The sequence below is a fragment of the Pseudoliparis swirei genome, chromosome 21 (genome assembly GCF_029220125.1).
Source record: "Pseudoliparis swirei isolate HS2019 ecotype Mariana Trench chromosome 21, NWPU_hadal_v1, whole genome shotgun sequence".
Taxonomy (NCBI): Eukaryota; Metazoa; Chordata; class Actinopteri; order Perciformes; family Liparidae; genus Pseudoliparis; species Pseudoliparis swirei.
The window spans coordinates 8,857,444-8,880,863 of record NC_079408.1 but is presented as its reverse complement, the minus strand read 5'-3'; the positions used below and the strand labels follow the sequence as shown (position 1 = coordinate 8,880,863).

The 23,420-nt window shown below is 44.2% G+C and overlaps 1 protein-coding gene and 1 pseudogene across 8 annotated transcripts in view; one reads left to right on the top strand and one right to left on the bottom strand.

Annotated features, from left to right (window-relative positions):
* The window catches only part of LOC130211998 (serine/threonine-protein kinase/endoribonuclease IRE2-like), an 81,544-nt gene that overhangs the window by 6,996 nt on the left and 51,128 nt on the right, over nucleotides 1-23,420 (bottom strand). For 2 of the 8 annotated variants that reach the window (XM_056443072.1, XM_056443071.1), the window contains exons 2-4: nucleotides 639-2,079; nucleotides 357-513; nucleotides 58-216 (exon numbers count right to left, since the gene is read on the bottom strand). Coding sequence is in view for 3 of the 8 variants with exons in the window: in XM_056443071.1 (XP_056299046.1) it covers nucleotides 58-128 (71 nt within the window). In the remaining 5 variants the exon portion in view is untranslated. The other 6 variants (XM_056443077.1, XM_056443076.1, XM_056443073.1 and 3 more) reach the window with 5 other exon arrangements.
* On the top strand, nucleotides 5,103-6,230 carry LOC130212141 (zinc phosphodiesterase ELAC protein 1-like; annotated as a pseudogene).

Here is a 23,420-nt window from a genome sequence, read left to right as displayed (position 1 = left end):
AGCTGGACTTGCACATGACAAATCATAAGACGTGAGAGAAAAATGCATTGCAGTTACCTGTAGTTTGAAGCATCAAGACCTTCATTTGCTTTCACCAGTTCAATGAAGGCCTTCCTCAGCTGGCCCATTCTCAGCACCTCTTGGTTGACAAGCAGCCTTTGGCGAATGACCCTTTCACAGAATATCTTATATATGACATCAAACGTGGGCTCATTCCTAGAACACATATGAATGAGAAGGAAATAAACCAATATGTGTTGTGATTGTGTGCACATACAACAGAATGCGGATTGAATGTTTACTTATGCAATGTTAAGTTAGTAGCTCCTTGAAATGCAATATAATAAATAACTTACTGGTCTTTCTCTGGTTTTTCAGGCCTCGTCAAAAACCGGGTGTACTGATTATAACAGCCTTTGTGGTACTGCACCTCCAGAGCCACACAGTCTTTGTCTTTTATATGCAAAAGAATACTTTGGTCCTCCTTCAACTCGGCAGCTTTCTGCAATTGGCCTTAACAAAACAAAAAGGAGAGCTCAATGAGTTTGTTGACATATCTCACACATAATTGTACCTTTCAGTCACTCAACCACAGTGTGTGTGTGTGTGTGTGTGTGTGTGTGTGTGTGTGTGTTTACCTGCTGTTAATGTTTCAGCCTTTGACAGAGTATCCCTTTGTCGTTTGCCTGCTCGGTTGACGAACTTCTCCTTCTTTCCACCTTTGCCATGGATTTTTTGTCCGTAAATCTACGGTAGCACGTGTGATGGAAGCCAGCATCCTCGGGAATATTGTCAAACTCCACATCAACACAGTGTTTGAAGTTCTCAGCCACGTCCCGGGACTCACCGTCCAAACCGAGCCACGTTTGTAGGCTTGTCCTGTATGTATTCCATCGTGTAGTGGTTAAATAATGTACCTCCTCGTGCTTGACTGAAGTAATATGCATAAAACAATGTTTGTTTTTTGATTTATTAATATATTCCGGTGTATTTTCTTCGTCTTCCGTACTGCTCGAGGACGCCATCTTGCCATTCTGTTGACAAAAAGCAGCTACCTCATTGGTGTAGACCGATCACGTGTCGAACCGTGCCACCCCTCGTGACCAAGATCATATTACGCTCTGAAGAAACTAGTTCGGCATAAAACATAGTCGCATCGAGAATCGACGGCAAATTCAGCGACGGACTTTTTTTTGGTAGCTAAGCACGACTCTTTCTTTTTTATGAACTAAATATTGTGTAGATGCGCGACTGTGGAGCGGGATTCATTTTCTAAAGGACTTTTCGATGTTCACCTTGTGGCCTAATGTAGGAGTTCTGTCTTTCAGTGTCTTTCCGCCAATTAACACTTCCCTGGCGGTATTTTTCTGCATATTTCCCAGTTGCATTAAAAAGTAATTCAATCATGGTCAGATGGCTCCGAGGATCCTCCGACATCATGTGACTGTCAAACGTTGTGAACACTTCAGGTGAATCCCCCGCCACAGCAATTTCCAGATCCAGAAAGTATCTGACTTTGGAGCACAATCGTTCTTCTTTCGATGCAAGCGTATGAATCATCTGAGATATATTTTTATTATGGTGAGAATCAGGATCAGTGACGGGTAACAATGTTACCAGTGCCCCAGCAGAAATGAGCACTTTCCCGACAGCATCCATGTCCTCGATGGCAGCAGTTTGCATCGGTGTGAATCGCTGTAGGCCTATGGGATTACATCCATTTGGATCAGCTTTAGCTTTCAGCAGTTTCTCCACAAAAACAACAGGTGCTTTGGCTATTGAAACATAATGCAACGGTGTAAATTCATTTTGGGAAGTCCCGTTTGGGTCTGCACCTTGTTCCAAAAGGAAAGTGAAAATAGCCTCGCTGTGAAATACAACAGCAGCAATCAGTGGGGTTAAATAGTCCTTCCACTCTTTACATGGGTAAAGTTGATCGATGTTATCAGGATTAATTATTTGTTTGATCTTCTTTAGGTTGTTGTTGTTTATATACTGTATTGTAGGATGCGTTTCCATTGCGGCGACTGGGACGAGGTTCAAAGTTGCCGAAAACTCCATTTCTGTGCTTCATAGGAGCTGTAAAATAGAAATACATTCTGATGTTACCTCACAATATTTGGTGTCATTACAAACCTTTGACAAGCAGCCCAAAGCTATAGAATTCTAGGTTCATTTCGTTTATTTAATTCTGTAGTGTGATTTGTCAGTGCTTTGAGAAGCTTTACAATGAATACGTATGCAATGGAGACAATAAGCCCATAATACAATGAATAAACAACAACAACCCCCTGTGATTCTTGTCATCCCCATACATCTCTGTGCATTCATAGAGTGCTGTCGCTTTTGAGTTGAGTTTTTCTGAAGTTTATTTTTGTCACACAATAATATTTTCGGAGTAGTTGTCCGCAGAGAGAATACCAATGTGCAGAATAAACAGTTGTACCTCCTTTTGGCTGCAGATATAATTTAGCCACTCGTGTTTCATATATTTAAAACCCAGTGCTGATCTTTGTGTATTTTAATTATTTTAAATTCAAGCTTTGAGAAATTTCCCTGCAATAAAGCAGGAAACGGGTCTGAAAATGCAGTTGAACATAAAATGTATTCTTTGTTCCCTTTTTAAATCACTATGCCTGCAAAAAGAGAGATGTCAACACAAGCAGGTGAGTTTCACTCAGAAGAGAGCATCAATCGACGCTCGAGGCGCAGACGATTCCGCACCCGCACCAGAGGATTATTATACCCCGCCCACCACCACTCACTCTTCTCCAAACTCCGGGCTGTCCGCCCGCTCTCGCTCCGGCGCCGGGCCCTGACTTACGGCGGAGAGAGCCTTCGAGCAGCTCGGGCCACCCCCAGGCCCGCCGCCGCCTCCGTCGGCCGGCTGGCCTGAGAGAGAGAGAGGACTGAAGAAGAAGACCTGAGAGAGAGAAGACGGCTCGGCCGAGAGAGGAGCCTGAAAGAGGGAGAGAGCTGGTGAGAGAGAGAGAAGAGAGAAGAGAGAGACCAACTGATGAAGAGCCAACTGAGAGCCGGTGAGAGAGAGAGAGAGAATAAAACGTTTGAAAGAGAGCGAGAGATCCAAAACACGTTTGAGAGAGAGAGAGAGAGAGAGAAAACAAGTTTGAAAGAGAGAGAGAGAGAAACAAGTTTGAGAGAGATACAAAACAATTTTGAAAGAGAGATACAAAAAAAGTTTGAAAGAGAGAGAGAGAAACAAAGTTTGAGAGAGAGAGAGATACAAAACGTTTGAAAGAGAGAGAGAGAAACAAAGTTTGAGAGAGAGAGATAAAACGTTTGAAAGAGAGAGAGAGAAACAAAGTTTGAGAGAGAGCTACATAAAACGTTTGAAAGAGAGAGAGAAACAAAGTTTGAGAGAGATAGAAAAACGTTTGAAAGAGAGAGAGAAAAAGTTTGAGAGAGAGATACAAAAAAGTTTGAAAGAGAGAGAGAAAAAAAAGTTTGAGAGAGATACATAAAACGTTTGAAAGAGAGAGAGAGAGAGAAAACGAGTTTGAAAGAGAGAGAAACAAGTTTGAGAGAGATACAAAACAAGTTTGAGAGAGAGAGAAAAAAAGTTTGAGAGAGAGAGAGCTACATAAAACGTTTGAAAAAGAGAGAGAGAAAAGTTTGAGAGAGAGATACAAAAAAAGTTTGAGAGAGAGAGAGAGATCCAAAACCCGTTAGAGAGTGAGAGTTGGTTCCCCCATGCCTGTGGTCCTGTTGCTCCTCAGGTGGGATCACCAAGGTGTTCATCTCTCACCTGCACGGGGACCACCTGTTGGGCCTGCCCGGCCTCCTCTGCACCGTGAGCCTCAACACCAACGCGGAGCAGCAGCCCCCGAGCTGTGTGGAGGTCTACGGGCCGCGGGGGCTCCGCCACTTCACGGGTGGCCCTCGGCCTCACGGGGTCCCAGCTGCTCTTCCCTATGCAGGTAGGAGGTACCACCTCTGATCTGTAGACATGCACACCTTTGGGAGTTCAACCTTCAGGAGGAGATACGACACTTCATTCTGATATTTATGGCTTTATACCCACACAGACACATGTGGCTTGACATGTATCTTGAACACCCATCGGTTTTGTTTATTTATGTAACATGTAGCCGTTGCAATAAATATAAATACTATATTTTTAGCAACACGTCATCAGGTTTTCGCTCGTCGGTAGCAAATCACAGCTCCGCTTTTATGATCTGGAGAATACAACACACTCTGTAGTTTACACAGCAGACACATGTTCCACCTCCAGCCTCACGCACCGTAAGTCATGGTACCTGTTGTGTTGTTCTCGTCGTGTTGCTGCAGTCCATGAGCTGGAGCCCACAGCGGACCAGAGTCCAGAAGAGGGACGCCTCAGCCCGGAGGTAACCGACTGGTTTTCATGTCATGTTCTAAAAGTTGCTCTTATTTACCTCCCATACACACATTCAAATCACTTTATTTTATTACACCAAACTCCACCCTGAACGCCAAAGTATTCAATTCAATTCGGTTTATTTGTAGAGCCCAATTTCACAAATTACGAATTTGTCTCGAGTGCTTTACAATCTGTACACGTAGACATCCCTGACCTTTGACCTCACATCGGATCAGGAAAAACTCCCAAATAACCCTTCAGGGGGAAAAAAGGAAGAACCCTTCAGGAGAGAACAGAGGAGGATCCCTCTCCAGGATGGACAGAACAATAGACGTCATGTGACCAGAAGGAATCATTAGAGTTAAAACACATTCAATGAATATGACAGAGTGGATGAATAGTTCGTAGTAGAGGAGGGGGCGGAGTCTCAACAGTGGGCGGAGTCTCAACAGTGGGCGGAGTCTCAACAGGCCAGTGGCGTAGTCGGTAGCAGGAATTCCAGGACCCAGACCTCGCTGCTCCATCAGGCGGATGGATCTGTGCCGTCTCATCGGGTCCGGTGACCCCATGAGACGTGAAGTCACAAGGACTCCGGGGATGTCGTGGGCGTCGGCCTATCGCATCGTCTTTGCAAAACGTCTCCAAATGTCAACGAAGTAAATCTGTGGCGTGACTCCCAGTAATTCATCTGAACTTGTTTGAAAGTCGGTCCCGTGTTCTTCGCCCAGCGTCATCCTCGATGTCCGGGCGTGTCTCAGGTGACCGCGCGCGGCCTCCGCACCCACAGGAGCAGCCGGGCGGACCGTGGTCCTGGGCGCCAGCGACTCCTACCTCCTCTTTGAGGACCGGAGGTTCGTGGTCAAGGCCTTCAGGCTGTTCCACCGCATCCCCTCCTTCGGGTTTTGCATTAAGGAGCACGATCGACCCGGGAGACTGAAGACTGAGCTCCTGAAGGAACTAGGTCGTCTTCAATGCTCCTGGTGTCTGCGTGGCACAGCTGCAGGAGAGGATGACTGAAATCTCCTTTAAGACATGTTTCTGAATATGTTTTATTGACATGTTACTAAGACATGTTTTTTATTGACATGTAGACTAAGACATGTTTCTGAATATATTTTTATTGACATGTATACTAAGACATGTTTCTGAATATATTTTTTATTGACATGTAGACTAAGACATGTTTCTGAATATGTTTTTTGTTGCATATGACATTGTGTATGACTGACTGACTTTTGCTTGACGTACTATACGAAAGCTTTTTCTATTTCCTTTTTTACGTCACCCAAATTTAGATCTGATGTACACAAGACTCACCCACTCTGACACAAGATGCTATTACAGAGAGTGAATCCTCCAAATGGTGTGTGTGGATTATTGTGAATTAACACTGTGTGTGTGTGTGTGTCCCAGGCCTGAAACCGGGTCCGCTTTATGCGCAGCTGAAAGCCGGCAAGCCAGTAACGCTGGCCAGCGGCCGCGTGGTTCTGTCCAGCGAGGTGCTGGAAGAGGCCATTCCGGGTCGTAAAGTCTGCGTCTTGACTGCAGCTCGGCGCGCTGAGGCTGTGCGGCGGACGTCCTGGTCCACGAGGCCACGCTCGGGGACGAGCACCGAGCCAAAGCGGAGGACCGCGGACACAGTACGCCCGGGATGGCGGCCGCGGTGGCCCGGGCCTGCCGCGCGCGGAGGCTGGTGCTGACCCACTTCAGCCAGAGGTACAAACCCGGCCCCTCGCACCAGGACGGGGACGACGTGGCGGAGCTCAAGCGGCAGGCGGAGGCGCGCTGCAGGACAGCGGCGTGGAAGTGACCTTGGCCGAGGACTTTCACTCTGCCCGTTCCGCTCAGACGGCGACCACACCAGTGAATTGTGTTTGTCGGTCTCGGTCACGCGGTGCCATGAGACTGGCGCTGGTCAAAGTCCACGAGTCTGAGCACTTTTAGGACTCGTGCTCACTCTCGACGGCGGTGACGATGCCTGATCTGTTTCAGCCTCAGCACCGTCCGGCAACTAGGAAGTTTGAACATCTGTCGGATTCCATGGCGCCTGACCATTATACTGACTGTTATACAACAATGCATTGATTAGTAATTATCCAAATGGGTCTCCATTGACCCCCTCCAAAAAAAAGACTGCATTTTAATCTAATTTATTCAGTAGAAAGTCTCTAAATAGAATATAGCATGAACAGTAAAGCGGTCGGTTTCGGTCCGTCTTGTTTTCTCGAAGTAAACATCTGTGCTGTGATGATGAAGAACATGCAGGTGAACCTGTTCATGGACCTGTACTCAAGGTATTTAAGTACAACAGAACATGTTTCATGATTTTTACCAAAAAGGGAGGGAGAAAAAACCAAATTGGTTTATGTAAAATTCTTACAATAAAAATTGCTTCTTGATCAATTCTCATTGTTACATTTTTCACTGTCTATCTGGATATATTTTCTATGTTTTTATTCACAAGGTTCTTTTTTCAGAAAATGACTGACTTTTTTCCTGCTACTTCTAATATCTATATAGATATATAAATGTGTATTTTTATATATATGAATATAACATTTTGTTATCCTCATCATACTGAATCTATAAAGCCCAAAATCACACATTTGCCTTAGAGGGCTTTACTTTATACCTTTCTTGATTTCTTTATGGACATGCTATGACTTTCCAATTTCAACTACACTTAACTGACTTATGCCATTACAATTTTTCTCTATGAATCTTGTCGATAAAGAACATGCGGTCGTCTCTGCACCTTTTCCAGAGCTTTATTTCTGGATCTGTACACAAGGTATTAAAGTACAACAGAAATACAAAATAATGTTTAACCAAAAAAAAAATCAATGCTTATGTACAATTCTTATAAACAATAAAGATAGCTTTTTGAACATTTCTCAGTGAAGTTTTTGATTGTCTATATTTCTGGATATACACTTTAAAGTTTTTTATTCACAAAAAGGTGTTTTCAAAGGAGTTTCTCTTTTCCAAAACCACAACTGCTATTTGTTTTTCCTTTTTAAACTTCAAAACACAATACAAAATATAAAATAAATTTGTTTGGTGCTTTCTTGCACACACATACCGGAGATATCAATAAAATATCACATTTTTGAGAGTTCACAGGGTGGTGAAAAACCTACTTCTACTACTTAATGGCCTTTACATTCTGACAGTTTTCTGAGTCTTTGTACAAACCACAGGTGAAATAAATATCACTGCACTGCTAAAGCTACACGAGCTTTGAGGACCTACTGCATTATGCACATTGCATTAAAAAGATAAACTAGCTCTCCACACACTAAGAGCAGCAGCCATCCCTTTAGCGTCAAGACAAATATAGATATGAAAAGAAGAGAAGAGAAGGATACGCATCTTTTAGACATGGCTTCAAGTTTTGAAGGCAAAATTGCAACATTGAGTAATATCAATAAGTCTTCAGGTAAAGCCGTTTTCAGTGGTTACCACTGGGGGGGGGGACACGGCTGGCATGCGTGTTTCAGCCGTGTCCGAGGGGGGGCGTGACTTTCCAAAGAGAGAAACTCAATTCAAACAAGTCAACTGATAAAATGCAAAAAAAACAAAATATCTGTACATATCTACAAATTATTGCCTTTTGACAAGGAATCAAAATTAAAACCTTTGTATCGACATAGATTCACAAGTATAAGAGGTCAGTTCATAAACTTTTTAAAGGCTATTTGCTAATTATTTACATGAAATGCAGAAGTGAATATCTCCTCCGATGCTGGGCGTGGAAATTAATTTGTAATGGTTTCAAGGCGTGAATCGGTCTGTAACCACGTCATGGTAAATTACTACATCGATAGACAAGACACACATGATGTACCCCTGAAACAAACTAGTCATAGCACAATGCATAGATAAATGAAGTAAACACGACTACTGCATCCTATCGACCCGAAAAACCTTTGAAAATTCACAATTCTGGACTTCTGGACTTCAGTCAGAAAACCTCCATTTCTGCTACTACTCCGAGAAACTGTTGACTAGATCACACGAGGCCTCCTGGAGCAGATCCAACACAACCAAGTGGCTTTAAATAAGAGATAATACTGCTAACAGCTTGCTAAGTGGGCTGAACATGGCATGATTTGATTTAAGAGCATATTCTGACATGTTTACGACAAATAAAAGAGAGTTGGACTAAATGGGATAACAATGACTAAACAAGCAGACCAACCGAAGACGAGCTTTAAGGAGAACCTTTGAGGCCAGATGAAGAGGAAGATCATCTCCGTGCTCGTGTTGCTCTTCACACACGCTCTAGCAAAGTGGACTTGGGGGGCGACCAGCAACCATTTGCACCGGCCCGGTTACTAAAAAAGTACCTGTAAACAAAACTTTAAGTGTAAAAAGTACCACTTCAAAACAACAAAGACGAGCAACTCAAGACTGAGAATAGAGGCAGAAAAGTGAGCCAGTTTTGTCAGATGAACAGAACGGCAGGACAAGGTGCGGTCGCTCCAAGACGAGAGGAAGGGCGCAGCTCACTTCTCCGCCTCCGCCTGGACGTGACACATCTCAGGACCGCCAAACGGGAAGAAAATAAATGGCTATAGACTCTTGAGAGAAATCAAGACTTTAGTTCTATATGATAGACATCACTGATGTCATAGGACACAAACAAATTGAAAACAAACAAGTAAATATATTTACACATATCTCATATTTCCTTAACAAAGTGGATTCTCCAGTGAGGTCAGTCTTCTGTCCAGGTGGGATGAGGGAAGAGGACGATCACTCGGACTGAAGTGCTGCGGTGTGCTGTGTGTGGTGCCGCGCGTGAGCTCCCAGAAACCCGTGGGGCTCGCCGCCGCCAAGCTCCCAAAGTCTGACGGACACCGCCATTTTGGCGCCGTGATCCGGTGGTGCGTCGCTGTCCGTCGGGGTTGGAAGTCCACGGCGAGGTTCCCGCCGACGTCGCTGATGAAGGAGTCGGGCAGCGCCATCTGGAGTCTTGTTGACGAGGCCGCCGCAGTCCTTGTTGACGGCGCCTGCGCCCTCCGGCCCGAGCCGGGCCGAGGTCGGAGGCGGGTAGAAGCGGCGTCCCGAGGCATCGAGGCAGCAGGGGCAGCCAATCGTTGGAGGGGAAGCCGAGGGCCTCGCTCGTGGCTCAGGGACCCGCGGTGGAGGCCTTCCAACCGGAGGGAAACCGAGGTAGGCATCGATCGGCGCAGCCGGGACCTCGGCAGGGTTGCACCACCGTGGCGGCCGACCGTGTGGCGTTGCTCAAGCAATGAAGGCTGCAAACGCAGACGGACACAGCGCTTGAGTCTCTGGAGAACCACGAACACGAGCCACAGGCTACTGCTCCCCTCCCCAGCTCCCCGTCACTACAGGGTCCATGTCCACATGTCCACCAGTGATTTCCACCACTTGAAACCAAATGTCCATGACCAAACTGGATATCATCTCGGTGTATACATGGACATGATATTTTTTGAAAATGAAGTCTTCAAACAAGGAGGTTACAAGCATACAAAACACCTAAGAGTAGAAACAAGAATGAATGAGATAATAGTTTGTTAATAGTAGTTTTGCATAAAAGATTGGCGCTTTTCCGTAGTAGTTTTAATCTCACGGTCTCTGAAATGAAAATGACTTGACTCTAGTTGGTTTCGGGACTCTGTGATAACTTGAGAGTCTGTTCATTCTTGCTGCTAGAGACAAGACTGGGTTAGGCAAGTCGCCGTATAGTTCCTGTATTTATTTATTGTTTATTCATTCACGTCACGTGAAATAACGTCTGCTCTCTGACCTCACCCACATACCCTCAGACTGCTGGGTCTCTCTCCTGTGTGTGTGTGTGTGTGTGTATCACACTCGAGTCAAAAGGCGAGGCTTATCCAAAATACATCTGGATGAAGTAGCATCACAGTGTGCACCGCTGATGCGCTTCCTGGACTGCGAGGTTAAAGATGTCGGCACACAGACAACAGCGTCTGGGTCTGGACTCGACCAGCGCTCAAGCTTGTTAGTGACCCCTACCATATAGTCATCAAAGGTCATTATAGTCAATACAAATATGGCACAAACTAAAATACTTCAGGTAGGACTATGCCTCTGCAGACCAGTCCTAGATTACAGTTAACTGCATCAGTCCTCACACTGAGGCCAAAGGCGCAGGCTTATCAAAAATACACATCTGGATGAGTAGCACTGCCAGTGCACCGCTTGGTGCGCTTCCCACTGCCGAGTTAAAGATGTCGCACACAGACAACAGCGCCTGGGTCTGATTCTTGACCCAAGGCCTGCCAAAGAAAATTCCCTGCCATATAGTCACCAAAAGGTCATTATAGTATCACACTCGAGTCAGCGAGGCTTATCAAATACACATCTGATGAGTAGCATCACAGTGTGCACCCTTGGTGCGCTCTGACCAACAGTTAAAGATGTCGCACACAGACAACAGCGCCTGGGTCTGACTGGACCCGCCCGCTTGTTAGTGACCCCCCGCCATAGTCATCAAAAGGTCATTATAGTCACTAAAATATCATTTAAACTAGACTAGAATATAACTGCGCTTTGTAGACTAGGACTATGCCTCTGTGCCTTCTGCTAACCAGTCTCAAGTACAGTTAACACGCCAAACTAGTCTCGCTATAGTTATTTATGTCGCATTGTCCTGGATGTCATCATTTCATCAATTATGGAATTGTTATGACACTGTCAGATTAATACGATTGAGAAATGCGCCGAAGGTATTGTGTTGATCGCCGTGGTATTTATTTATTAATAATTGTATGTGTTACGGCATCGTGAATTCAAAAGCAATAAGCATTACCGAATCGAATCGTATGAAATTTGGTGGGATGATTGGTTATTATCCGGACCACGATTAGATTTTGGGATCAATCGGGAAATTTCAAGGTGGGATGATGGTTAAAATCCGAGGACCATCAAAATCTTGATTGATTTTACCATAGCACGGGGATCATTGATTATTTGGTTATCAAAGGTGGGATCAACTCAAGCCAAATGTCTAAGGTCAAAATCAATGCTTTTATATGAAAGGTCATAAATCTGGTCAATTTTACTATAGTATCAATAATCGTTTTATCCAATTGGGTGCAAAAACCAGTATTCATAATTCATCTTAAAATCTTGTGATGTCGAGGTCTTTTTGTATGCGTATACGTGTGTGTGTGTATAGAAGATCATTGTGCAGGGGGGCAAAAGCCAAAATGGCCGGTCATAATTCAATGCCAAATCTTAGTGGTTAAGAATAGAATACTTAGAAGGTCTTTAATTCTAACAAGTCATTGTGGAAAACTGAAAGGGGGTATGGGGAGCGCTGGAAGCCTTTTGTGATTAGTTATATATATATTTATACTTATTACAAAGGTGATAACAGCCAGTCAATGGATGGAGATTAACCCACAGCAGCAGTTCCCAAACTCAAGAATGCTGCGCCCAATTTGAAATCTGAAAATCCTCTCATGCCCACCCAAGCCTTAAATCACAACCAGCGTTGCTCTACGGGGTGCTAGTGAGGTGTTCACCTGTGCAGGGTTTTTCCTTTAGAATAGCTGCAAACTAATGGGCCAATAATTTAACAATGGAAAAACTTATTTTTAGGTAGCCTAATTTAACACTGAGGTGTGTCATTATATATATTTACACTATTACAAAGGTGATAATAACAGCTATCAATGGATGGAGGAGCGTTAAATCCTACAGCAGCAGTTCCTAAACTCAAGAAATGCTGCGCCCAACTTGAAATCTGAAATCTACGAGTATGCGGCAGTTCCGGCATCGAGCCTGGATACGTAATGGTAGTGAGCTGACGGGGGTAGACGAAACACAGGTGACGGGAGGTCAGATTTCACCCCGTTACAATAGTGGAAACACTGGAGTTGATAAGCTTGTCTTCTTGTTCGATCAATACTAACCGTGAGGCGCGACTTGTCTGAGCCGGGCCAGCTGTTGATCACTCACTCAACAGCCCGGCGTATGAATGGATGGAGTAGAAGTGAAGAGCGATTAAATATATCTCTTGTTCTGCCTTGTTTTGTGACATATATGCCAAACTCAAGAATGCTGCGGCCCAATTTGAAATCTAGAAAGTCATCTACGGCCCACCCAAGCCTTAAATCACAACCAACAAGCGTTGTCGGCGAAGTGCTAGTGAGAGGTATTCACCTGTGCAGGAGTTTTCCTAATAAATCATAGAGAAATGTGGTGACGCAGCGCTAATTTACGGGGGGGTGCTAGTGAGAGGTGTCTACCTGTGCAGGGTTTTTCCTGCATAGAGAAAATGTGGGCGCGCTTCTAATTTGGGGTTTCGCGCAATTTAACACTGGGGTGTGTGCTCACATAAATGCGCGCATCGGCTGAGGGCGTGCGTATCGGGCTCTGGCGGCCTTGAGCAAGGGAAGAGTTGGCCAGGGGTAGGCAGAAAATTTCAGGGTGGCGGGTGGTCAGATTTCACCCTGTTATAACGATAGAAACACTGGAGTTGACGCGTGTCTTCTTGGCATCTGATCAATACGCAGCTGTGAGTCTTGTGACTTGTCTAAGCGGCCAGCTGCTGATCACTCCTCCAACAGCCCGGGCGTGCATGAATGGATGGAGTAGAGTGGGGTGCTGAGGCGTTCAAATATATCTCTTATTCTGCCTTCAGAATTTAATTATTATACATGCACCAAAGGTTCCTAATATTTCTAGACTGAAATAATATAGGCCAGATCCCGGCCAGAGGGAGGGCGGCGCCGCATCACTGAGCCTGAGCTACGAGCTTTATAAGAGCTGACGGGGGTGACGAAATTACAGGGTGACGCAGGCTGATTTCTCACCCCAGCAAAGAAGTAGGGAACAAGCTGATAAGCTTGTCTTCTTGTCTGATCAATACGCAACTGTGAGGTGCGCTACTTGTCTGAGCGGCCAGCTGCTGATCACTCACCCAACAGCCCGCCAGCGCATGAATGGATGAGTAGAAGTGGGGTGCTTGAGCGATTTATAATATAGCCTGCTTCTGAGGATTTTTTTCTGTAGTTGCCTGTTTTGTGGAGCCCCCTCAGGTCTTGTACATTTCTGTGACTGAAGCCATCGGCATTATAATTCATATTACATTAGTGAGGGGTTATTTAGTTGCTCATTTTGGGGAATGCCCCTAGGACGTAAAGGCGAGGAGCGCGGCATTGATCACAACTCACCTGATCAAAACATATAAACTAATACTACAAGACGGCGCCTCATTTGACATTGTTTTGTTTGGCGGTCAGAAAAATAAGTCAGATAAAAGACCAACAACGAAATTTAATCATCAATATTTTTATATTAATTTCAAACTTTTCAAAATTGAAAATTAAAAACATTTTATTTATTTATTGTAAATGACCTCTACGCATGCTCACCTGCAGTACCCACAGTTTGGGGAATCGCTGCGCCGTACAGGACCACTGAGTCCCTCCACTTGGGAGTCTGAGTGAATTATTTAAAAGCGGCACTGGGCTCAGATCCTATTGAGCCAGCTGATAGTGAGAGAGCCCTTTCAAGATCAGGTGGCCTGTTTAAGACCACACGGACAAACAGATGAGCTGCTGATGCCGCCTGCTCTGATATCAAAACTCACAGCGCCCTCTGGTAGCCAAGTGCATGACACTGCACTGCATCTCACTTGCGCATGATTCTCCTCCCGTCCAGAACTAGTCTGATCTGGGTGACGTCTCGCGGTCGCGAGGCCCTGGTCACGGACTCTCGGCCTGGCCCGGGAGGGTGGTGGAGCCGGTGGAACTCGCCGGTTAAAGACCCGACAGGAAGCTGGTCCGTCCGTGTACGTAATGATATTTTGTTTTTCGTTTCAGCCATTCCAAATACGGAATCCCCGGAAATCACGTGGTTTTCTTTCGTTTTCCGTTTGAAAATCCCAAAACGGAAAACGGAATACGACTTCCCATTGTGATCGTCGTTTCTGCTGGGTCTGAAACCAAAAACGACAGAACGGAAGTGCTTAAAAAGGAAGTCAAAATAAAAGCCAGTGATACGTATCGTATTAACCTTAGAAGTATATTAATTAATCTATATAAAGAATAAATAATTAAACGAGGATATTTTGAAGCGATGCAAACACATAGCAGGTAACGTTAGAAGAATATTAATTAGTCAATATAAAGAATAAAGAATTAAACCTGGATATGTTGTTTAAGCAGTGGTGGCAGCGGATTTAGACGTGGATTTAGTTTAATATTCATGTAGCCTAATAATACATTGTTAAGAATCAATTTTCTTCTCACTTAATCGTTGCATTGTTTGATGCAACACAGTTCCTAATGTAGATTAATCAAAGTAATGTTTCAGCAGAGACTATATTTCCACACATATTACAGAGTAAACGGTTCACCTTTTATACCGCTTAGATGGCAGTATACCTGTTATTGATACATATGTATTTAATGCCGTCATTATATTCCTCTGATATTTATGTTCATGGTTAATTTTGCTATAGTAGCTGTATACATCATGTATTTACTTGTTTTATTTGGGTCATTTTTTGAACTAAACATTTCCCACACACCGGATGCAAGCATTTCGTGTGCGATTGCAGGTGACTGTTTACCTGTGGAAATATACATTATTTTTCATTTTAGCCATTATTTGATCAATATTCTCAAAGTCACGGCCCTCACACCCCCCGTGATTTTCTTATTCGGCCCACTTGCTACTGAAGTTGAATAGCCCTGATTTACATCATTCGTATCATTCACATCATTCGTATCTTTCACATCATTCGTATCTTTCACATCATTCACATCATTCGTATCATTCACATCATTCTAAGCATCATTACGATGATCATTTACATCATTCGTGATCATTTACATCATTACGTATCTGTGCATTATCCACATCATTCTGATTATCATTCACATCATTCACATCATTCACATCATCTAGTATCTTTCACATCATCTCACATCATTCGCATCTTCTACATCATTACATTCATCTTCTCACATCATTCCGCCACATCATCTGGCCCGCATTCCTTTCACATCATTCACATCATCTGTATCTTCACATCATCTGCATCATTCATCATTCCACATCATTCCATCATTCACATCAATTCACATCATTCACATCTTTCACATCATTCACATCATTACGTATCTTTCCCATCATTATGTGATCATTCACATCATTCACATCATCTCGTATCTTCACATCAATCTCACATCATCTGGTATCTTCTGGTACATCATTCGATACATCATCTCAGACCGCATCATTCGGCGCACCACCTGACTTACATCATCTGTGATTCTATATCATTCTGATTCTTTCCACATCATTCGTGACCTCTTCATCATTCCGTCATTCAGGATCTTTCTCACATCATTCACATCATACACATCATTGGTATCATTCACATCATGATCATTCATCCATTATCATTCACATCATCTCAGTATCTTCCACATCATTCGGGATTATCATTCCCATCATTCACATCATCTGTTCATTATCTCTTACACATCATTAAATATCTTCACTGGCATCATTCACATCATCTCGTATCTTTCCATCATTCCTAGCGACATCATTCGATCTTCTACATCATTAGAGTCGATCTTCACATCATCTAAGTATCTTCACATCATCTACATCATTCACATCATTTGCATCATTCGTATCATTCACATCATTCACATCATTCACATCTTTCCATCATCTGCTATCATCTGGGGATTATCCAGACCATCTACATCATTTGTATCATTCACATCATTCACATCATTCACATCATTCACATCATTCACATCATTCATCACCGCCTGCATCATTACATCATGCGACTAATCATTCACATCATTCACATCATTCGCCTCATTCACATCATTCGCCTCATTCACATCATTCGCCTCATTCGCATCATTCGCCTCATTCAAGATCATCTGCGCTACATCATCATTCGCCTCATTCACATCATCTGTCATCATTCTGCCCATCTCGCCTCACATCATCCACATCATTCACATCATTCACATCATTCACATCATCTGCACATCTCGTGATCATTCGCATCATTCGCATCATTTGCGCATCATTCACATCATTCGCATCATTCACATCATTCACATCATTCGCGTCATTCACATCATTCGCCTCATTCGCGTCATTCGCATCATTCGCATCATTCACATCATTCGCATCATTCGCGTCATTCACATCATTCACATCATTCGCGTCATTTGCGTCATTCACATCATTCGCCACATTCGCATCATTCATCATTCACATTCACATCATTCACATCATTCACATCATTCACATCATTCGCATCATTCGCCTCATTCACATCATTCACATCATTCACATCATTCGCATCATTCACATCATTCACATCATTCGCATCATTCACATCATTCACATCATTCTGGGCTTGACCACATCATCATTCAAGATCATTAGCATCATTCACTTATGACATCATCTGCCTCATTCGCTGCTTGCATCATCTGCGCCTCGTGATCATTCATTCGTATCATTCACATCATTCACATCATTCACATCATTCATATCATTCACATCATTCACATCATTCACATCATTCACATCATTCACCTCATTATCATTCACATCATTCACATCATTCCATTCGCATCATTCGCATCATTCACATCATTCGCGTCATTCACATCATTCGCCTCATTCGCGTCATCATTCACATCATTCACATCATTCGCCTCATTCACATCATTCACATCATTCGCATCATTTCTTTGTCACTATCGTCAATTCTGTTTAGTGCCTCTCCTGTTAATCTGCCGTATATAAAGTATTGAGTCATGACTCTTGTGGTACCCACGCTTCCTGAAGGCAGCGTAGTTGAGGCGGGTCTTCAGCCTTCTCTGTTACGCTGTCACTCGTGATGCCACGCCCCTGTAGTTGATATCACGCCCTCCACGCCAGAAGTCTCGGCCAAAAATCTGAACCTGAAAAAAAGATCTGAAAGTGTAAAAAACCTGAACCTGAAAAAAAAGATTTGAACCTGAACAAATAAGATTCGAAACTGTCAAAAAAGATTGAAAGTTAAAATATAAAATCTGCTACTGAAAGATGAGCAGGACTGAATCAACATTATAATTTTAACCCAATGAAACTTTTCATACACATTCTCATTTCCAATACATTGTTGAATTTTTTAAAGTTCAAAACTAAAACTTTAATTGTGAGGCGGACTTTTTTTTTCAAACGAACAAAACTATTTGCCCTGGATTTGGCTCCCATACTTCTTCTCCTCCAATCCTCCTCCATCACACTGTAGAGCTCAATACTGAGTATGACTGTCTTAGTTTTGGTTGATGAAGATGCTATGTATGTGCGGCATCCAACAAGAACGCCGTCTGATCTCAAGTCAACAATCACACAAATAAGTCAGGACCTTCCATCAATGAGAAAAGGAGTTCATAATAAAGCATTGCATTATACCTATTGTCTTCATTCTTTTATTTGACCGTGACAGTATTTGGGTGCGAGGTGTATCTACTGTATACGTCATCATACGAGCCAATGGCTGGATTAGACATGATTGTTAAATGTTCGATATGACGGTGGACATGGATTTGATCTTTAACTGTCAACGATCAGACATTGTGAAATTAATTGATAGAACTAACTTTTGTAAACCGTCAGGAATAATGTAGTATGCTTATTGGTTAACAGTTACTCTACATTGGAGTGCCGGGACTTTTAAACTTCAGCTTCATCTTCATTTCTCCGCCCTTTCTCCAAAGATTTGACTCCAAATGAAAAGCATACCGGCAACGTTTACAATAAAGTTCTTATATTTATATAACATCTTCCCACTCCTGTAAAATTAGCCTGAAATGCTTCTCCAAGGCATACCCAAAGTAAATTAAAAGATGTTCCCCGAAAGTCTAATTTGAGAAATTTAGGGGGAGCTCTCGTAACCTTTGGTGCAACAGTTTTTTTCTGCATACATTTATCCTGTATCTTTAGTTTTCTGAAATATAAAAAATATAAAGTGTCTTTCACCTCAAGTTACACATGGTAGGTTGTCTTTCAAGTGAGCATCTTCTGGCTGCTGATGCAGCCTAGGTCTGGTCTGTTTAACAAAGTCATGTTAATGTAATGTTCTATTATACATTTATATTCAAACTAAAAAGCTGCGCTCAGTAGAGTGTGTGTAACGACCACAGAGCTGTATTTTTTTGACGATGCGTGTGTGTGAACGTAAGACGTCCCGATCGGCGGTCAAGACTTAGAGTTCTCCAGCTGATAGAGCTTTAAATAGAAGTACTTGGAGGGTTGTTTTAGACAAAAGTGGGCCTTGACATGGTATTACACACGCACACACACACACACACACACACACACTCAAGCACGCACACACACTTTGCCTCCATTTTCAAACAACGCCCTCAAAACAATAGCCTGATTGAATTTGGTTCTCATTTCACGCCTCCCTGCCCCCTCAGGGGTCCTGTTGATTGGGCTTGGCAAACACAATATTGTGAGTGTTTGTGTAACAAAGAGAGAGGGGGGGGGGAGTATAAAGGTGTGTGTGTTTCCCTCATTGTGCACAAAGCGAAGAAGCAAACTCCCATCTGCCTTTTAAGAGGAAAGATCAAGACAAAAAGTGTTCCACCATTATCGGTCGGTTGCTACCCCGCCCAGAGGTCATGACGGTGACCAGAGGGAATAGCCTACAGATGATGTACCCACTTAATCTGGTTATTTATTGGGAATTATGATTACTTTGATGCATCAACTCTGTCACAACAGACGGCTCACCCAGACGGCTTCACAATCTTTGCTGGAGATTTCAACCATGCAAACCTTAAGACTGTCCTTCCCAAACTACACCAGCATGTTGATTTCCCTACAAGAGGAGAACACATTTTTGGATCTGGTCTACACAACCCACAAAGGAGCCGCAAGGCCACCCCCCTCCCCCACATAGGTCTCTCTGACCACATCACTCATTACAATGCCAGCATACAGACCCAGAGTGAAAGCCTCCAGACCGGTTCCCAGAGGTAATGGTGTGGCCAGAGGGGGCCTCCTGCGCCCAAGACTGCTTTGACTCAACAGACTGGGGAATGTTTTACAGGCAGCCACATACAACCCACCACACAGACATTGGGGAGTACACAGACACTGTTACTTTTTACATTAGCAAGTGCATTGATGATGTGACCCATGTAAAGACCATCACCACTGGCTAACCAGAAGCGCCGCGGGACAGGGAAGTCCATCGCTGCTGAGGACTAGAAATAGGGTCTTCAGAGCTCTAAACGGACCTGAAAAACAGCGAGAGCCAACCTGTCCCACGGCATCAGGAAAGCAAAAATTCCCACAAAAAAGATAACCCGCACTTTAAAGACAGCAGAGATGACACATAGCCTGTGGCGGGGCATTCGAGACCATCACAGACTATAAACCCACGCCCACAGAACTGCGACAGCAACATCTCTCTGCTAAACAACCTCAACAGCTTCTTTTGGGTTCTCAAGTTTAGCACAGAACAGCACTCGCCCACACAAGACTCCGCCTCCCATGATCAGGTTCTGTGCCTGTCTGCTGCCAGCGTGAAGAGGACCTCTCCTCGTCCATCAACACCCACAAGGCAACAGGTCCAGACAACATCCCTGGTCGTGTGCTGAAGGATCTAGAGGAGCTTAAGGACGCCTTGCGGATGTCTTTAATACTTCTCTGAGACAAGCTGTTGTTCCATCATGCTTCAAGGTAACCACCATCATACCCAAAGCCAAAAGAAATCCACTCCGCCCTGCTTCAACGACTATCGTCCAGTGGCACTGACCCCCATAATAATGAAGTGCTTGAAACGACTAGCCGCGTCGCATATCAAACCGCTCTCCCCCCACCCTGGACCCTTCCAGTTGTGCTATCATCAACAAACAACGGTCCACGGAGGATGCAATTGCTCTCTGCTCTCCACCCAGCCCCTCACCCACCTGGACAAAAAGACTCTATGTAAGAATGCTGTTCATAGACTTAGCTCAGCATTCAACACAATCATCCCACATAACAACTGAATCTGCAACCTTGACCAGCTGGGGCCTTGCACCCTCTGTGTAACTGGCTGCTGACTTCCTGAGTGAGAGGCCACAAGCAGTACGTGTTATAGCAACACCGGAGCAGCATCACACTGAGTGGCCAGGGCCCCTTGTGGCTGTGTGCTCAGTCCCCTGCTCTTCAATTATGCTGACTCACGACTGCAAACCAGCTACAGCACCAATCACATGGTCAAGTTTGCAGACGACACAACATTGATAGGTCTCATCACCAAGGATGACGAGATCTCTACAGGAGGGAGGTCAACCTCTGACCACGTGGTGTGCGGTGGAGTTAACAACCTCCTGCTCAACAACAGCAAGACCAAAGAGATCGTTGTTGACTCGAAAGGCCACACCCATCACCCACCACTGACCATCAACCGTGCGGACATTGAGCAGGTCAGCAGGACCAAATTCCTAGGGTGGAAATCAGTGAGGACCTCTGTGGACAGCAAACACTACATCGCTGGCAAAGAAAGCACAGAGGCGCCTACTTCCTCCGGAAACTGAGGAAAGCAGGAGCCCCCATCCATCATGTGCACCTTCTACCGCTGCACCATCGAGCATCCTGACCAACTGCATCACTGTGTATGAAGCTGCACAGACCACAGCAGGAACGCCCTGCAGCGCATAGTGAAGGCAGCTGGACTGCTGGTGCCTCCCCTCTCCCATCCCTACAGGACATATACAACACTCCGCCTCACCCGCGACGACCACGACAGGAGGACCCTGCCACCCCTCACACGGTCTCTTCAGCCTCCTGCCCTCTGGGAGAGATACCGAGCCTCCGGCTCACACCGCCAGGCTGTCCAACAGCTTCATCTCACCAGGCGGTCAGGAAGCTGAACTCTCTCCCCCATCCTCCCATCTGCCCTCTTTCAGACTCACATGTCTGAATGCTGCTAGTACAATTTATGTTGTCTATATGTTTACATGTTTTTTTCGATTTTTGCACTTTATGTTGTATATGCACTTTATGTTGTCTATATGTTTACATGTTTTTTTCGATTTTTGCACTTTATGTTGTCTATGCACTTTATGTTGTCTATATGTTTACATGTTTTTTTTACTATTTTTGCACTCTATGTTGCACAATTCACTTTATGTTAGACAGAAGAGAAACGCAATTTCGATCTTCTGTATGTTTGCGCATATGGAAAATTGACAAATAAAACTGACTTTGACTTTGAATTGTATGGATCATCAACAATTCTTGTGCAGAAAAATAAGCATGTCTGCTTCCTCCGGGAGGATACGCGATCTCTCAGGACTTATTGTGTCTCCAGCCGTGGAGAACACTCAGATGGGGTGGAGGATGCCTGAACACAAAGATATGAGGAGGTGTACAAGACGTGCTACAGTTGCAGCCCAGTGGTCCCCAAACTACGGCCCGCCTCCCCATGTGGCCCTGCCCCCTGAACAATACCAGAGACGCGTTCTGATTTATTATTGTGTTCACCCTGCCCGCTGCCGTTGAGATTGCAGTGAGACGCGGAGAAAATGTGAAGTGGTGCTCTTCACAATAAAACATCTTTGATGGGACGTGTCGCGCCCCGCCAATCAGTTGCCTCAGATGTCCACAGCGTTTGGAAGTTAGGTTGCTTGAATGTTAGTCCGCTACATCTGCTGCTGTCACGCCAGCACGTGTGTAGCGATACCAACAAAGTACCCGCACGTTAAAACGATGTGATCTGTACCATTTTTAGTATCGATACTTCATTAAGAGAGCGATCAGAGCCGCACGCTGCTCTGCTAACGTCAATATCTGCACGCCGCAGTGCTCACAGCCGAGTATGCGAGACAGGGTGAGCACACCTTCACCAGCCAATGCCGGAGCTAAAATGTCTGCTTCAAACGAAGAAGGACAGAAGATAACTTGATCGACCCACACAATAAAGGCAAATTGTCATTATGAGTGGTTGTGATCACTTTGAGGAGCTTCACCTTGGACAGAAAAGAGATGAAGCGCCGACGTTAGCTGAGCTGCTGCATCGAACACATACATTCCTGTCATTTAATTCCACGCTGTGTTCAAATGCTTATTCATATTTGTTGTATTTCCTCCTTCGATCAAAAGACTTTGTACACACGTTACAAGTGGCGTAGTTGTCATTTTGTCGTGTGAAATAGAGCCAAACTTTAGAACACTTCTGCCTCGTTGCCATGTTTGCTGCAGTCTGAAGAAAAAGTGCTGAAAAATAGCGTGACAAGCGCACCAACGCCAGAGGACCGTTAGCAGAACCGTTCAAGAATGTGGCTGACGATCCCAAACAATCGGTTCACTGGGAACCGGTTCTAAAACAGAACCGGTTCTCGATGCACATCCCTACTCAAGTATATATATATATTAATAAAGTATGGTACATATAGTATACTCATCAATACTCTTTGTGTCTCTCACATTCTGTAGGTGAAGGACAGGGGGCCCCTGACCCTGAGGCCCCTGACCCTTTGGCCCCTGACCCTTTGGCTCCTGACCTTTTGACCTCTCACCCTTTATGCCCCTGACCCTTTAGCCCCCAACCATCTGGCCCCTGACCCTTTGGCCCCTGACACTTTGGCCCCTGGCTCTGTCCCATAGGCCTGTTCAGTAATCCATCAGCAGCATGAAGCCAGACAAGTGTCATGATTGTATATCAGGTATAATTAAAACTTGAGGTCCAGTTAGAGAGAGTTTCACTAAAGGTCAGAACATCAATGTCAGATAAGCTTATGATTTTGTGCCATATGCATTGAAGTAGCCAACAGTTGTATTAACGTGTGTTTGTAGTAAACAACTGACTGTCAAGTTAAATAAAGAAAACTAAACTGAATAACATCTACAAAATATGTATTATTAACATTTTTCAATTGAACTCTATTAATTATGAATAATGTTCTAATATTACTGTAATAATAAATACATTATCTTCTGTTATTTAAAGTGAAATAAATGGCGGATTTAAAACAGATAGCTTCTGAAAAATGTGACTTCAAATCAAGGACTCATT